The sequence below is a fragment of the Mastomys coucha genome, unplaced genomic scaffold (assembly GCF_008632895.1).
Source record: "Mastomys coucha isolate ucsf_1 unplaced genomic scaffold, UCSF_Mcou_1 pScaffold1, whole genome shotgun sequence".
NCBI lineage: Eukaryota > Metazoa > Chordata > Mammalia > Rodentia > Muridae > Mastomys > Mastomys coucha.
The window spans coordinates 51,566,547-51,584,810 of NW_022196891.1; the positions used below are offsets into that span (position 1 = coordinate 51,566,547).

Here is an 18,264-nt window from a genome sequence, read left to right on the forward strand (position 1 = left end):
CTGGACATTCGGCTGCGGTTATGTGGATGCTGGACATTCGGCTGTGGTTATGTGGATGCTGGACATTCAGCTGCGGTTATGTAGATACTGGACATTCGGCCTCACCTATGTGGATGATGGACATTCGGCTGCGGTTATATGGATGCTGGACATTCGGCTGCGGTTATGTGGATACTGGACATTCGGCCTCACCTATGTGGATGCTGGACATTCGGCTGCGGTTATGTGGATACTGGACATTTGGCTGCAGTTATGTGGATGCTGGACATTCGGCTGCGGTTATGTGGATGCTGGACATTCGGCTGCGGTTATGTGGATGCTGGACATTCGGCTGCGGTTATGTGGATACTGGACATTCAGCCTCACCTATGTGGATGCTGGACATTCGGCTGCGGTTATGTGGATACTGGACATTCGGCTGCAGTTATGTGGATACTGGACATTCGGCTGTGGTTATATGGATGCTGGACATTCGGCTGCGGTTATGTGGATACTGGACATTTGGCTGCAGTTATGTGGATGCTGGACATTTGGCTGCAGTTATGTGGATGCTGGACATTCGGCTGCAGTTATGGGGAATACTCTCTGGTCATAGAGTTAGAGGAAGAGTGATAATAAGAGATCCTTTTGGAAAGAATCTAGGCAAGACTGCTGATCAGGAGGCTTGGAAACTGAGGCAGTGGCTCTGGGTGGCCAGGTGGCACATACCGTTGAGGAGGCATTGCAGGCTGCCTGGGGACTGTCAGCTGAATTTCTTAGAGGGGTTAGTCATGCAGTTCTTTAAGTCAAAAAGGATGCCTTCTTTAGACAAAAAGCCTGTGGACGCCATCAAATAAATTAGGGGATGCATATTCATTGTTTATAGAAGCAGGCCATGCATCCCAAATGATTCTTGTTCTTAGAAAGAACATTTGGCTTCTTGAGGCTCAGTGAACCTCTAGCTATCTGCACAATTATCCAGGATGGAACCTGGCCTGCTATGTGAGTAGGCCAGGGAATTATCCAGCAAGCTCCATGACGCTGTACTATAGGAATGAGTTGGAATGTGGCTCTGGCACTCCCTAGGATGGGCAGTAACAGGTCTTAGAGAACTTAAGCAGCTAAAACTTAACATAGATGCATTTGGTGTCATCACTTACAAGGGGAACTGCTAGCTAGCCTTCTTTTTGGTCATGTCCGAATAACAGAGATTCTGAGAAACAAGCCTTACTTTCGTTGCAGTGGGAGCCCCTCTTTCTGAAAACAGTGGTGTCATTTTGCTGTAGTTCTATTGTAGAAGCCTAGCTACTCCTAAGTCAGCAGCATGATCAGATGATCTCAGACGAAGCCCCCAGAGCAGACTACCCTGAATACCTAGGGAACCACTTGGCCCTGTGAAATTCCCAAGGTCACAATGCAACAAGACCATGGAGAAGTTTCTTAGTCAAGTGACACTGTACGCATCATCCTCAACTCTGCCAGAGACAATATGGGCAGATGCTGCCCATCAGGCCACTCACCTGCATCCCAATGATGGCATAGATGAAGAAAAGCATGGCAATCAGAAGGCAGACATAGGGGAGAGCCTGCAAGGGAAGCAAGAGATAATGATTCATCAAGGAGACCACTGCTCCTGCAGCCATTGGCAAGGCCGCAGCTCTTGCCCTGAGGCTATTTGAAGCTGGACTGACACTGATTCTTAGAGCTATTCTGTTTGGAGTAGTCTTTCCTTTTTAAAATATGCCCAAGTCTTCTGATGGATGTGCGACCCCTGTCTCCAAAGAGGGCTAGCAAAACTTTTTGAGTTTGAGAGACATTTCACTTGACATGCAGAAGACTAATAATGCTAGCAACTGTGACCCAAATTAAAGAAGAACTAAGTTGTGGCTTCAAGGTCTCTGCATTTCTCCCTCTCATCCCCACATCTAATGTATAACTCGTAGTGGGGGATCTGGAGGCAAAGGTAAATGACTAGAGGCTCCTTGTTATCCGTTCCTAGAAGTATCTTTTATCTTCTGATGAAACACCATTTTCCAGTGCTTAATCCTTTCAATATTTTATCGTATTTCACATAAATTCCCCTAAAGCCTGCTAAGTGTCAGCCATTATGAAACTGTAATGAATACATGAGACAAAAATTTAAAAATCTATATTGTGTATGCCTACTGCCACTTTGTGATGATAACATTTCTCTTTATGAAAATAGAAGGCAAGGACTTGCTCTTGATATTCTGAGGCGGGGTAGACACAGGACAATTGAGATTTGGAGCAGGATGGCCCAATATAGTTGTGTGGTGATCCTTGTACTGACATGAAATTCTTTACCATTCAGTAAGCTGTCAAGCAGCCAGTGCCACTGTGAGTCTCTATCTTGTCATGAATGTATACACCATGAGTCCCAGGAGACCAGTCAAAGGCTTTCAGATGGCTGGAGCAGGGCAGAGCTTATCAACAGAGTTAACAAAATGAAGAGCCCCAAGAGGGACTATTTGCAACTTGAATAGAGGGTAGGTTTAAATTTTTTCTGAACCTACTTTTAATGATGGGTTTTAAATGGTTTAACCTCCCTTCTAGCCCACCACCCACCAGAGGCAATGGAAAAGAAAGGTTATTAGGATACAGGGGAAGTGGACCTGTTTAGAAATTGTTTTTTGGAGCAAATCCCACCTGAATTGTCAGGAAATTAGCAGTTCAGTTTACAGGACTTAGCAGTGGCAGCTCCATTCACTAGCAAATACTTCAAGAATACACCAGCAGTCTAGTTTGGTATTGTTGGGATAGTAAACATGAATCAGCAGTGGTACCATGACCTAGCAGAGACAGCTAAGCCTCAGCCAAATAAGCATGAGTCAGCAGGAGGACTTAGGACCAGCAGGGACCCCAAGAGAAGTTTTTTGTCCTGTGTGTGTGTATGTTTGTGTGTGTTAACTAAGTGAAGAAGATCAGTGAAGATGTGAGACCAACAAGTGTTGCAGAGCTATGCTTTGTCATTGTATGTTGGTTCCTATTTATACTCCCTCCATATATCAAGTGTCCCCCATAGGTCCTCACCGTGTGTCTTGTCTTAGCATATGAGTTTGTCTTAGCAAATCTCCATATCAGTCTGTATCAGCCGACAACACTCTGCCAACTGGCCAGAGTCTCTAGAAGCAGCAAGAACCCACCAGTAAGCCACCAAAAGTGTTTTGGTGCATTTCTCACTATGGAGTCATGACAAATAGGGCTCGACAATGCAATGTAAGACAGACCAATACATGCATGTCATTAATGGAAGAATATTTCATCACACATCCTTTTACATGCTTGCTTTAATAAAACATCCTTCTACCTGTGTCTACTTCAGGAAAACACTTCTTCATGTGTTTGTCCCTAGCAAAACACTATCTGACACAACTGACTTTCCAAAGGACTCTTAAGTTTCCACTTCAATAGAGGACAAATTAAAATGCACCTGAAAGCCAATGAGGAGGCCCCTCCTCCATCAAGTACTGAGTCCCAGGGTGTAAGGAAAGGAATGGCTGCATTTTCACAAGGATTGCCATAGGAGGCAGGTTCTCCACTGCCTGCACTGATGCTCTATGCCCTAGTTCACCCATTTGGCTTGGCCTTGTTCTTCCTTCTCCACCCAAAGTCTCTAGTCCAAGATCATCTTCCTACAAGCCTTAGGGAAAAAACCAAAGATTTCATCTGTTCTCCTAGCCCCTGTTCTTTCTGGTCACAAAATGCATCCTAATTCAAAATAATAGAAAAGAGTTTTGACATTCTGAACATGGGCTAGAGACAGAACTGGATAAATTCCAGGATTGGGTTAGAGTAGGTAAAGGCAGTGGTATAGTGGTAATATTGGACATCTTTCTGCTTTGGATTTGCATAAGTGAATTTGACTTTTAAATTTTCATCGTTAAACAATCTGCTTTACAGCATTACAGAACCATCCTTAAGAGGAAACACCCATCCAAAATACCACCCCACAGGGATTCAGATTCACCTGCCCTCCACGTTCTCTGTAGCACCCACTGAATAGGCTACCCATTTGGTTGTCAGTTTTTGACATTGTTTTCTTTGGCTTCAATAGGACACAGTGTCAGAGAGTCTCAGTGATGGGATAACATGACAGTATGACACTTATTTCTTAGATTCACTAACAACTGATGCCTGATGGGCAGCCCTTTTAAAATAAAATAAAATAAAAAACAGCTTTAAAATCAGGCTGTCTTTCTAATTCTAAATCTCAACTCACCCAAGAATCAGAGGGCAAACTCATAAGGTTTTAAAATTCTCCTCTGTCATCTAAATCTGGGATGCTAGAGTTCATTGGTGTGAGGCCTTTTTGGGAATAACCCTGCCAAAAAATTGATTCTTGCTAGGGTAGAAAAGGCAAGGTCATATCTTGGAATCCAAACATGCTCGCCAATGACTCTTCTCAAACTTCAAAGATTCTGATAATGAAGCAAATAAATAAAGAATATATTGGAATATATAATAATATAATAAGGAAACTCCCCTTCCAAGTGATTACATGCTATGATTTTACTGTCCCATCTTCTTAAATTTAATTAAATGTATAAAAGGAGGAGGGCAGTTTAGTGAATTGATGGCTTGTCATCTTTGAGCCAATTTTATCAAATTTATTTTTAATACATTAATTGAAAAACTTTGTCTGCAAGAAAAGAATTGCAGCCAGGCCTCAGATATCTAATTATGTTATTTTTTAAATGTCAAAGAGACATATATGCTATTGGTAGAGCTCAAAGAAATATAAGTATGTTTGGAAACTTTACTACTACTGCTATTGAAGTGAGTTTCAGGTGTCTACATTTTAGCAAACCTTTAGCTGTCTAGACTTATGCATAGTCCCATGAGAATGTTTAAAAGAAACATATTGTAATAACTTGGCCAAACATTCCTAGTTTTTATAGGATGTGTGTGTGTGTGTGTGTGTGTGTGTGTGTGTGTGTGTACGTGCATGTGTGATTAGTATACTATTCATTCAATAGTTCAAGAGATGCCCAAGTTGAAGACATGGTAAACTGTACACGAATCACCTTTTTATGAAGCATGAGTTGAAAAAGTTCTCTAAAAAACTTTCCCATGACGTAACATCACTGACCAGTTCCTGAATACAGTGAAGGCCTCTGTGTAGTCAACGGGAGGCTGACTCTATGTATGGACAGGAGTGCTCAAGGAGACTTAGAATATTCAAGGATAGCACACAATTCATAAAGTACATCCCTGTCTCAGTGCTGAGAAGAAAGGTCCATTACAAAATGAAAGTGATACATTATTTTTTAGATAAGATTCTGTAATGTAGATATGAATTGATCACTATCGAGCCAGCCTGTGCTATAATCAAGAGCTATTGTATTTATGCATCTAATACGTTTCAAGTTTACAAATACTTTCCTAGGTGAAGAAACTAGGGTGAGGATGCTGCTGTAGTGCAGTCTGCCATGGGGTGTCCCCCCTCAGGAAGCCTGTTACCTTAAAGGACTGCACGAAGGTCCACAGTAAGATGCGGATGGTATAGCCCTGTCGCAGAAGCTTTATGAGCCGTGCAGCTCGGAAGAGCTTCAGAAAGCTCATATTGAAGCCACTGGTGTTCACCAGCTGGTGGACCAAAAGGAAACATGTAATTAGTGACAATATGCTCATTTAGAAAGATCTAAGCACTGGTATTTTCACATTTATTCCTTATTCAGATCACAAAATAGACGGCAGTCTCTGTCTTTTGCAGTTAACCTAACTCCTATTGAGAGGCCCCCAGTGAGTCTCCCTCTAAGCCTCCCAGCCCAGATCCTCGAGTCCTACGTAGATAGATGGGTTTGTGAAGTACCCCAGCACACAGGGGAGGAAAACTGGCTTCCCCAATTTCTCCAAATGCTCTAAACTCTGCACTTAAATTCCTAAAGAGCAGGCTTCTAATGCCCTCAACATAATGGTGTTCTGGTATTCAATAATTACAATAAAGCTCTCTTAGGCATTTTCTTTAGGATGGACTAGTTTAGGGGAACACTTTAGGTCTAACAGCTTGGAGGTTAAAGACACTATGTTTCTCTTTAGAGAATTCAGCCAAACATCCAATAGTAGCTTTCAACACCTCTATTCCACTTACCCCATTAGATATCTTCTATCTGAGTCATGCAAATGTAACTAACCCTGCTATGAGGACTATCACCATCCTAAAGTTTATATTCTCTGGTTATTGCTCGGGAAGAATGAAGTGAACTCCTAACACAAAAGGGAATGTTTGAGTGGATGGGTTAATAAATGGACTGTCTGTGGAGATGTTTTTAGACACTACACCAGCACACAGCTTGTCAATCATTCACCTTGCTGTCTGTCAGGATAATTTCTGTGATACTGCCGATCACGGTGATGAAGTCAAAGATGTTCCAGGTATCTCGGAAATAGTTCTGCCATGTGCATTTAATCACATGAACATTAGAAAAAGGAAAAGAAAGAAAAAGACATTTTTCATTACATAACTTTGTCACTTGGAATTAAAACTTGTCAATTCATGCATAAGTTCATTCTAACTTTGGGCCCAGTTTCCTGTTTCTAACCCAAAATTCTGTTTCTCCTTTACTAATTTGGGAACTCCTCATTTTAAAAACATTTCCACAACTATTTGTAGACCATGTTTTTGAAACTGTCACTAAAAATCCCATAAGAAAGTTGTTTTGTTTTTTTTTTTTAATTAGCAAACATTTGTTTTTAACCATGCTACTGAGTTTGATAACAAAGAAAAAGCTCTACGTTTGTAATGTATATACTTTAGGGAGTTGAGATAAGTACACAGCCATTAAACATTACGCTTCATACAACTCTAACTTCTTAATTATTTTTATTGCTTCAAGAGGCTGTATGGGGCTAAAGGTTACAGATAGCCCCCAAACTATCTTCTCAGAACAGCTGATGACAGTAGGATGAATAGACTCCAACTCTCCCACCCCTTTTCTGCTCTGTTATACCATAAGAGTAGTTAAGTGTTATATATAAATGAGGAGATTGATTGAATATGATATGGGGGAGATATAAAAGACCCAGAGAGTCTATCAACCAGATAACTCCACTTGCTTCAGAATGTATGATGTGTCCATCCAGTCTCAGATAGCACATACATTAGGCTACATTATTTAAAACAGGATACCTACTCCTCCAAAATATCCATTTGGTTTTCCCAAGGCACTAGGTACAGCATCAATTTTGGAGGACCAGCAAAGCGTCCTTTGCCCTACTCTCACTTTTATCACCACGTGACCTTTATCCTCTGTTCTAGATTCTTAATATTCTTTCTACTCATTTGTCCTACTTGTGGATCTGAAGGTTATATAGTACCAAATGTCCCAAGTTTATAGAGTACTGAATAGAAGGCTTGGCCATAACAGCAGAGCTATGCCACAGAGAAAGGACTGTGTAGAGGAAGGCGATGTTTAATGAGCATCACATATTGAAGATTGTAAGACAGCTATTGATATCCTTGTTTTCTGTGTGAGAAGACCAAGGTTTAGGGAGATCTCATTGCAGAGCCACATGTATTCTAGAGTGGATACATATATATATACACACATACACACATAAGTATGTACATATATACATATATATATATATGTCTATGTGCGTATGTGCGTGTGTGCGAAATGCACTCAACTTTGTGAACAACTTCACTTTCCAGTGGAGCACTTATCTCATTAATAAGGGGCCAAGTGAGGTTATGAAGGTCCCCAATTTTCAAGGCTGTCCTATTTCCCACTCAGAGGTGAATGTCCTCATTTCAGAGGATTAGAAGCCTTGAGTTCCAATTGAGGATGCCTTACAATGACACATTCTACATTGTGTACTACACTTCTCTTCCATTTTATCTGTAGTTTCATTTTCCAGGATCTTAGTTACTTATGATCCAAAATATTATGTGAAAAATTATAGAATGCTAAAGAGATGATATGAAGTTCTTTCTTTAAGTGAAAACTCTCAACTTGATAGAACAAAACATATTTCAGCCAAAGACCTCATAACAATGTTTCTGCTAATGACACACTATATACACAGTGGGTCTCATACTATTATGCTGTCTGGTGATGGAGCTACTACAGTTTATAAATAAATCATACTATGATATTCACAAAGTCACAAGAATACTGAACAATATTTGTGTTAATTTGACATAATTAATAGATAAACAATGTTAGTGTTAACTTGAGAGACTCTAGAATCATCTGAGAGATGGGGTCCTGAGCATGCTTGTGAGGGATTGTCCTGGCTGTGTTATGGAGTGGGACCCATCCTGGTTGGGATCATGTTACTATATAAAGAAAGTGACCTGACTGGATGTATGTATTCATCATTCTCTGCTTCCTGAATGTGAATGTCATGTGACCAATGGCTTCAAGCACCTGACACTTCTACTTTATGAACACTGGACTGTACCCTCAAACTCTTGAGACAGAATAAACCATTTATCTTTTAAGTTGCTTTTGTCAGAGTATAGTTTATTGCATCAATAGAAAAAGAAATGAAAATAAATGTGATTCTCAGAACCCATCCCATCATTTAGTCATATATGAAAGAATATATAGACATCAAATTACCCTCAGTTTGAGGTATCCACTGTGAATCTTATATGCCCTGGCTATTTAATAAACTAGTAGATTATTGTGAACTCTCAGGTCAGCTAGACTAAGATCAAACTCCTGTATTTGACTTTCATTAACTCTGAACAAAGTCTTAATCTTTCCTGAGCTATAGTTCACCTACAAAAGGGGAACATAAATAAGCCTGTTGTTATAACAGAAAAAAACAGATGTAGAAAACATTGGATGGATATTTACTGGGTAGCTCATTTCCTTTTTTCTTTCCATTTTGTTTTCACCCACTTTCTAATTCTACATTTTATTGTATAACTTTTACACATCTTATGAACTTCCATTTTTTTAAAAGATAATTGCAGCAATGGCAACAATATCTACTCTGCCTATTTCTGAGTTAATGAGAAGATCTGACCAAACAGTACATGTTGGGGCATTCTGAAAGCTTCAGATATCAAATCAATATAATGGTGCCTTTTCTGGTGTGAATGACTCCAGGCCTTGAATGAAACACAGGGATGAGGGTGGAAAGGAGGCAGGGCTCAAGGCTGAGTCCTCTAGTTAAGCCTGCAAGTATGTATTCAGCATTCTCCATAATTAGACACGTAATTGAGGCTTAAGTCACAGATGATGTCAACACCAAGACTCATAGAGAAGTTTTCCCCATGTCGCCGCTGGCTCCCCCTCCCCTTTCACTTTGCCCTGCTTGGGCTAGTCTATTTTATAAAGGCATCTTTGTTTGATAGAAGTTTCCTTTTACCTTTTTATTTCCTCAAGTCTCAAAACACTCAAAAGGGAGTCAGGAATTCCACAATGCAGCTACTGCAATGGCTTCCTTTCAACTCTCCACCCCAAATAATCAAATGAATGGTTGGAGAAAGAACTAGGAGACTAGAAACAGCCTCCACAACCAACACTGACAATTATCAAGCCCAGCCCAGGGTCTCGTTACAGCTGCGACCAGAAACACACATTTTGACTTACAGCAGAGTTTCCTCTCTGTGCTAGGAAAGCGATCTGGTCCTTACACTGGAAAGGATAATGCATACCCTGAGTAAGTGTGAAACAGTTGTTGAGTGGCCTTATCTGCACCCCCATTGAATGCACAGAACACCCAGAAGCAAGCAGGAGGAAAGGGAGGGGCTGATTTTGTTTATAGGACACTGATGCAATGGCCAGGTTTTGTCAACAGTCTTGGGAACAGATGCAAGAGTTTGTCAAACAATTGTAATTACTAGTTGAGGAGAAATTTAAAAAGAGCTCATGCCAGAATAACTTCCATTACAATCTCTCTCAAAGCCAATTCCAGAATCCTTACCCACCTACCCCCAAGCCCTCAAAGGTACTTGGACATTGTGAACATAAGTAATAAGCATTTATTGTCACTGGCAGAAGGTACCCGTCATGATACTTTATGTCCAGAAGACTAATAACTAAAACCTATTATTTGCTAGTTGGAGGCTATGAAAAATATTTTCCCATTCAAATCATACAATTTATACATACATTACCAGTAAATAATAACTTGTGATTTAGTTAATCTAATTTTTGGTTTATTTCTTTATGTGTCAATTGTAATTCTAGTAAAATCCAATAATGGCCACTCTGCTGCTGACAGGATTCAATAGGACCGGAGTAGACTGTTAGATCAGCATGTTGATAAGCAGGTGGCTTCCTTGGCCTCTCCTACTCTACTCACACAGCAGCCTGTTTAAACTCACTATTACATGGGCAAATGGGCAAAGCCCTCTTGAACAGCAGTAACCTGCATGTATCTCCAAAGGAAAAGACGCTGATGCTGGGACAGACATACCAGGAAGCCGAAAGCGATGACCTTTAGGACACATTCCAGGGAAAACACCATAGTGAAGGCGATGTTCAGGTACTTTAGGGCGAGCTCATAGGTGCATGGGGCAGAGTAGTACTGCCAGGAAGGAGAAGAAAAGTATAATAGAGTCAAAGCCTTAAGGCGTATGTGTATATGGTGAAATATACTTGCCAGGTCTGGCTCTCACCTTGACCTGTGGAACACTTCGATGCATGCTTATTACATAGTGAAACACATACCCATGCCCCACCCAGGACAGCCTAATAGCAAAATAACCTTCATACCCAGACTAAAGGTAGCACAGCAGAAGTGCTTTGTAGAATTACGTGTTTTGCATTTAACATTAAATATGACCAGGCTCATATCAACTTCAGTACCTCTTTAGATTCCACAATGTCAAAGGGAAACCCTATTGATGTCTTTTGTTCCCAAGAGCCCCTAACTACTACTCTGTTACTCTGTATTTTATTCAATGAACCCACCCTTACCCAAAAATTCAGGGGCGAGGCTACTGAACTAGGTAAGATCAAAGGGACTCCACGATGCGAGAGCAGGTAAACATTGCCAAGCTAGTAAGGTGGAGTGATTTCCCAGTCACTGCACAAACACCATTACTTCTCACCTTCATCATCAGCACAACAGTGTTCAAGGCAATCATGGCCATGATGGTATACTCAAAGGATGGCGAGACTACAAAGTGCCACACACGGTACTGGAAGGTGTGCCTGTTCTGTGGCATGTAGCGGGTGAGAGGTTTGGCACTAATGGCGAAGTCAATACATGCTCGCTGCAGAAAGTCAAGGTTATTAGAATTAGCTCAACTCCTGTAAACCTTCCATGGGCTCTGTTAAGATAGCTAGGCAAGAGGGACACTATAAGGATAAAAGAGATACACAGTCACAAAGCAGCAATAAGGACCATCCAAACCAAACTCTAGGCAAGATATCATCTTACATATCTGGAGGCACCTGGCAGACATCCTGTCACATGGGTTGAAAGTGTTGGTTATTAATCAAGTCATTTTATACTATATATGGCTGAGATTTTAGGTGGAAACTTTCCTATAGTGCCCATAGTTACAGCTATAAATCTACTGTATAAGAATCCCTTATCTGATATATGTAGGCCCAGAGTGATTTGTGACATCTGATTTGCTTCTGAGTTGTTAATATTTATACAAATGCAATGAGAAAGTTTAAAGACAGGATGCTCAGCTAAGCACAAAATTCATTAATATTTCAAATGTGTCTCATCCACATAACCTAAGATAATTTATATAATATTTTATTAATCTTGTACATGAAACAAACTTTCATGGTATGGAATTTTCTACTTGCCACATCGTATCATTCAAAAAGTTTTGGATTTGTAAGCATTTGGATTTTTATATTAGAGGTGTTCAACCTGCATCTACCAATGTACTTCTCTTACAATCTATGATTATTTCTAATTCGGCTCCTTTTGTTAAAAAACAAACCCAACCGTGAAACCAATAATGTTCCAAACCTATACATGTGCTGGAGGAGCACATAAGAAAACACATTCCCTGTCATTAGAAACATAGATACCATGAGAGCAAGGAAGGTAAACAAATATCTTAATGCTACAACTGTGGTCCTCATCTGTTTCTTCTAGGCTATCACATATAAGGGTAGAGATTGTAAGTTTATTTTTTGTGTATTTTTTTTTTCATTTTCTTGAAAACAGATTATTTTCTATTTTTTTCTTTTTTTCTTTTTTTTTTTTTAGATATTTTCTTTATTTACATGCAAATTTCTCCTTTCCCAGTTTCCCCTCCAAAAACAAACCAACCAAACAAACAAAACCAACAAAAACAAACCCCTGTTGCCTCCCCCCTCCCCATGCCTGCCACCCCACCCTCTACCACTTATTGGCCCTGGCATTCCCCTACACTGGGGCACAGAACCTTCACAGGGCCGAGGTCCTCTCCTCCTATTGATGATCGAATTTGCAATCCTTTACTATACACATGCTGCCAGAACAATCAGACCCACCATGTGCAGTCCTTGGTTGGTGGTTGAGACCCTGGGAGATCTGAGGGTACTAGTTAGTTCATATTGTTGTTCGTCCTAAGGGGCTGCAAACCCCTCAGCTCCATTGGTCCTTTCTCTAACTCCTTCACTGGGGACCGTGTACTCAGATCAATAAATGTCTGTGAGCCTCTACATCTGTATTAGTCAGGTACTGTCAGAGCCTCTCAGGAGATAGCTATAGGCTATCTATAAGGAAGGCTGGCTTGTCCTTCCTTCAGTCTCTGCTCCATAGTTAATCTCTGCAACTCCTTCCGTGGGTATTTGGTTCCCCCTTTTAAGAAGGAATGCAATGTCCACCTTTTGGTCTTCCTTCTTCTTGAGTTCCTTGTGGTTTGTGGGTTGTTCTTCCTGTGTTCCAGACTTCTGGGCTAATAACCACTTACCAGAGAGTGCATACCATGTGTGTTCTTTTATGATTGGGTTAACTCACTCAGGATGATCCAGATCCATCCATTTCCCTAAGAATTTCATAAATTCATTGTTTTTAATAGCTGAGTAGTACTATGTAGTAGTATTGTGTAGATGTACCACAATTTTTGTATCCACTCCTCTGTTGAGGGACATCTGGGTGCATGTGAGTGTACAGGTGTGCATGTCTGTGCACACCTAAGTTGGTCAGAGAAGGATATGGCATCTTCTTTTATTGCATCATTGCCCTGAACTAGGACCTTTCACTGAGCCAGAAGCTCATCATTAAAGTTAAGCTGATTGGCCAGTAAGCTCTCAGGAATTACCTGTATATATTTCCTTGTTGGGACTATAGGCACATGTAGCCATGCCCAGCTTTTGAACAAAATAAAAAGTTGTGTGTGTACCCTATACTATAATTCACATGCAAAGATTGAGGACAACTTGTGGGAGTTGTTGCTTTCCTGACAGGTGGGCCCTGGAGACTGAGCTCCTATCATCAGACTTGGTAGCAGGTACTTTTTGCCACTGAGGTGTCTCACCAGCCCCATGCCTAGCTTTTTGTGTGGATGCTGGGGATTCAAACTTGGGTCCTTACACTTTCAGAAAAAAGTGTTTTTACCCACAGAGTTCCACATCCAAGACCACATAGCTTTAATGCTACCATAAAGTTAGAAAATGCAGTCTCTCCCTTTAAGTATGCTGGTCCTGATACATTTCTGATGCGCCACCTGCTATCCCTTACTGTAGTCTATCCCTTGTTACCTCATTCTTCTCTAGGCTACACTCCTCCATCATCTTGTCCCCTTGCTCCTGGAAGGTGATGATAATGAGAGCCACGAAGATATTGACAAAGAAGAAAGGGAAGACCACAAAGTAGACCACATAAAAGATGGACATCTCCATGCGGTTGCTGCGACTTGGGCCTCTGTCTTCCTCTGTCACATCTACAGAGTGCTGCAGAACCCTGTGAGGACCAAAAGAGAGGGTACAGATGATAGGTGACAGCTAAGGCTTTGTTAGGAGATGGGTCACCTTTTGTAGTTCTTGATATGACTTCTCTGACTTTTTCCATTCCTCCACTGATCTGGGGTTACCATAACAAAGCTCATAAAGAAAAAGTACTACTGCCGTTTCGATCCAACTTTCCATCTGCATTCAGCTCCTAAGCAACAGATTGATATCCTCTTTTAGTTAGGTTGTCATGTTCAATACCAACAGACTTCTAATGCCATTTGGTTTTCTTCCACCAACTATTGGTGTCTTACTTTTTGCTAAGTCTTTTAAACAAATCAGCATCCTGCTGTGGACAGCAAAAGAGCCTGCATTCTTCTAAAGGGGTCTAGTGTTAGACAGCATCTCTATGGTTTGCCAGATCCCCCATCTTTAAGCTCTCAAGTAGAGGGCCAACCTTAAGAATAAATCTGTTTAAAACAGCCCTCATGGATTCTCCTGAGGGATAGAAAGTTGTGAAAACTAATTTGTTCAAGTCAGAGGGCTCCACCCAACTCAAAGATTAACAGAAAAGAGTTTCAGATATTTTTCTGACTTTGTCTTCCCCCTCTCCATCTTTATCTGAAGGGTTTTTATTTTTCCTCTTTTCTGCCTTTCTCGCCTACTCATAACCACTTACTTTGCCTGGGAGAAGAACAAAGGGTTAGCCTTGTTCATCTTGAATCAGCTTTCAAAGGCACCCACACAATGCCATCTCAGACTGCAAGACACATACCAAGCCCACCCCATCACTCACTGAGGCCATCCTTCCCCCGTGGAGACAGTGAAGAGGGTCAGCAGAGCCCAGATGATGTTGTCATAGTGGAATTCATGACGCTTCCATTCCCGGCCCTTCACCTCCATCTTGTTTTTCTCATGGTCAACATAGTTGCCTCTGAAAATAAAATAGAAATGAAATAGTGCTTTTAGGGAGAGTGCATGGAACAGTAAACCATTCTTATATGTTTTAAGAATGTAGGAGTAACAGTGACCATTACAGAAAAGGAAGGGCAAGTTTTATTAAATACTAACATGGAATAAAATTGGTACTTGATGCCCAACAGATATAGGATGAATTCTGATACCACTAGTGCTAACCCTTTGTTAGGCTAACCCTTGGTTAAATTGGACAACCTAAATTTTGAGTGTCATCTTCTATACTAATAAAACATAAATAAAACTCCTATCAGTAGGTTATCAGAAAGACTTAAAACTTAAGGGTTGATGCAATGTGTCTCTTACCATATCTGATATAGTAAAGGAGTTCAACAAATGTCTATTCATTTTACAATTCTTCTTGTTTTAGAATTCAATGGGAAAGGGAAAGGAAGTAAGAGAGAAAGGAAACCCAGTCTACACATGGAAGGTAGAGAGGAGTTTGCCAGGAAACCCTTAGCAATGAAAGGTATATGGTAGTGGCTCTTACATGCACTCCTTCTCTGTGTCCTTGGAACTGTCGGTGCAATAAAAGAACTTTCCTTTGAATAGCTGAACAGCAATGACGGCAAAGATGAACATAAAGAGCTTGTAGACAATGAGTATGTTGAAGACATTCTTTAAGGAGGTCACCACGCAGTCAAACACAGCCTGTGGATGGCAGCAAAGGCTCTCGTGTCATTCCTGTGATACAATACTCATATGCCCAGAGCTGAGGTAGGGCCACACCACCACCCAACAGACTGAGAAGCTGTCACAGGAGCTCTCACTTCTCCAAGCAAGGATACTCATAGAGTTAAGAGCTCACTCTCAAGCTGGTCACGGTGGCAAGACACCTTCTCTAAATCTTAAAGTAAATATAAAGCATGAAGCTTAAAAAAGATAGCATAAAGTAATGGGGGGGGGTTCTTTGTGGAGGCACTCAGTATAAAACCCAGAAATGTAATGCTAGAGGGGACTTGAAAGATCATTTAGACCACTTTACCCATTAAACAGCCTTTTCCTTACCTTGAACCTAATGGTGATATTTATTTACATACTGACTATGTACGGTCCTCTCTTTTCCCTTTCTAAATGAATCAAAGGGCTATCACATGCTACTACCTTTGTTTACTTCAGTATTTTATCATAAGTTCGTATATTAGCTCCATTTATATCAGGCTCTATCACTTCACACTGCTGCCCTCTAGTTGAACACTGGTTGCCTTCAGGAGGAAGGTCAACAGACACTCCAGGAAAGATTGAAGTCTCTCTGCGTTATAGATGAGGCTGGGTGCATAGAAACAGGGGTTTCTGCTTGCATGTCAAAACAAGAAGGTCTCCAGAGACTTCCCTTCTATTCCCAATGCCATGAGGAATTCCATGAGAATTTGACACATTTCAGACCATTTTTAGGTTATTTCCTGGGCATTTGGGTTTAGTTCTCTAGAGAGTCTAGCCTCACAAAGGTACTGCATTTGTGCAGTGGCTGCTTCATAGCACTGGGTATAGTATGTCTGGATCAATTAGTTTAACACTGCAGGGAAGGTGAGCAACACAACAGACTTGTGGAATGATCAGAGCCACTTATGCCATTTCATGTCTGGTTTTGTTTGTTGGTTCACAAAGACAGGAGCCAGTGCTCCCCAGTTTAAAAGAAATAATGAAGGCCACAGCCACATTCTTCGGAGGTGGACTACTCTGATCAAGCTGTTGCACATTCCTCTGTTCCCATGGGAACTTATGCTGCAGTTCACATTTAGAGCCCCAGATGGGGCACATGGGAGAGGTGATTGATAGGCCTAAACCAGTGGCTGGCTAGTGGGAGGGTGGTCAGGGAGATCTGACACTATAGAATGTCATGAAGGAGGAAAGCAAGGGAGGAAGGCACTATCTTTAATGACCAAGCTGCCCCAGGAATCTAAATGGAATGAAACAAAAACATGTCACAGCTAGTCTGGGTCCCTTTAGAAGTGACTTGTCCCTTCCTTCTTCCCTTCTTCCCTCCCCTCCCCTTCCCTCCTCTCTCCTTCCTGCCCCTCCCCTTCCCTTCCATTTCCCCTTTTCCTACCCTTCCCTCCCCTCCACTTTCCTCCCTTCCCTATACTATCCTATCCTACCCTATTTTACCCTACCCTACCCTACCCTACCCTACCATACCCTACCCTACCCTACCCTATTCTACCCTACCCTACCCTATCCTACCCTACCCTACCCTACCCTACCTTACCCTACTCTGTTCTGCTTCTTCTCTGCAGATCACAGGTTGGAAGGGGAAGTAATGATCTGAGACCAGGACTTGTGGGTTGTCCTTGGAGCAGATGACATACATTATCAATAAGGAGAATTCAGGAAATGATGGGAATTCTGGACAGCAGGAGAAATAAGCTCATAGCTTTGCTTTCCACGGCATACATAGGAGAGTGGTCTGTCTCCTAGAGTCACTGTTGGGTTTTTGGCTAGGGACCACTCATGTCAGCTCTCTTGTTGTCTTATTCAGGGTTTCTATTCTTGCACAAACATGACCAAGAAGTAAGTTGAGGAGGAAAGGGTTTATTCAGCTTACTTCCACATTGCTGTTGATCACCAGAGGAAGTCAGGACTGAAACTCAATCAGGTCAGGAAGCAGGAGCTGATGCAGAGGCCATGGAGTTCCTTACTGGCTTGCTTCCCCTGGCTTGCTCAGCCTGCTCTCCTACAGAACCCAAGACTTCCAGCCCAGGGATGGCACCACCCACAGGGGGCCCTACCCCCTTGATTACTAATTGAGAAAATGCCCCACAGCTGGGTCTCATGGAGGCATTTCCCCAGCTGAAGCTCCCCTCTCTGTGATAACTCCAGCTTGTGTCAAGTTGACACAGAAACCTAGCCAGTACACTTGTCTATACTACACATGTAGAGTACACAGATCTCCATATTCTGGGTGCAAGAAATTCCAAGAATAGGTATTCTGCTCTGAGTCATTCCAAAATCCTTGAGCTGGACCTAGCACTCATGCAAGTTTTTTTTTTTTTTTTTCATGACCAGTCCCTACACTATGGCCTTAGAGTATATGCTGATCAGGTTTAGGATCCAGAATTCAGGCCTCTTTCGCAGATAATCCAGCTCTTTGGTGCTGATGTGGACAGACATGTGCATTTTAGGAAGTGTGTCAATGTTCAGACATGGGTGGTCTATGGCAACTCTTTGAGAAGTCCTGTGCTAGGCTCATGGATGCTGCAAATGGATAATGAAATCTGATTTCCTAGGAAGCATCTTTGTGTACTCCAGGAAGATGGGGCTTGGGGCTGGGGCCTGGGGGCTGAGGCTTGTTCTACTGGCTGGGTGGCCTGGACTACTAGAATCAGATTGTGAGGCTCTGCACCAGAAGCTGAGGGTCCTCAAGAATTCAAGAAAGGGAGGAGCTTTTCTCCCATGGAGCTTCAGATTCTATTAACCACAATATATGAAGAGGGAAGGAGAGGAGGGTGAGCTCGGTAAGGTGCCAAGCTTGAATGGAGTG

At 41.7% G+C, this 18,264-nt stretch overlaps 1 protein-coding gene across 11 annotated transcripts in view; it reads right to left on the reverse strand.

The window, feature by feature from the left end:
• Cacna1e (calcium voltage-gated channel subunit alpha1 E) overlaps positions 1–18,264 on the reverse strand; it is a 485,364-nt gene that overhangs the window by 40,200 nt on the left and 426,900 nt on the right. For all 11 annotated transcript variants that reach the window (XM_031385114.1, XM_031385091.1, XM_031385097.1 and 8 more), the window contains 8 exons: positions 15,274–15,434; positions 14,605–14,742; positions 13,620–13,821; positions 11,015–11,179; positions 10,378–10,488; positions 6,309–6,392; positions 5,461–5,586; positions 1,500–1,565 (listed from right to left, as the gene is read on the reverse strand). In XM_031385114.1, the coding sequence (XP_031240974.1) occupies positions 1,500–1,565; positions 5,461–5,586; positions 6,309–6,392; positions 10,378–10,488; positions 11,015–11,179; positions 13,620–13,821; positions 14,605–14,742; positions 15,274–15,434 (1,053 nt within the window). The remainder of the gene's footprint in view (positions 1–1,499; positions 1,566–5,460; positions 5,587–6,308; positions 6,393–10,377; positions 10,489–11,014; positions 11,180–13,619; positions 13,822–14,604; positions 14,743–15,273; positions 15,435–18,264) is intronic.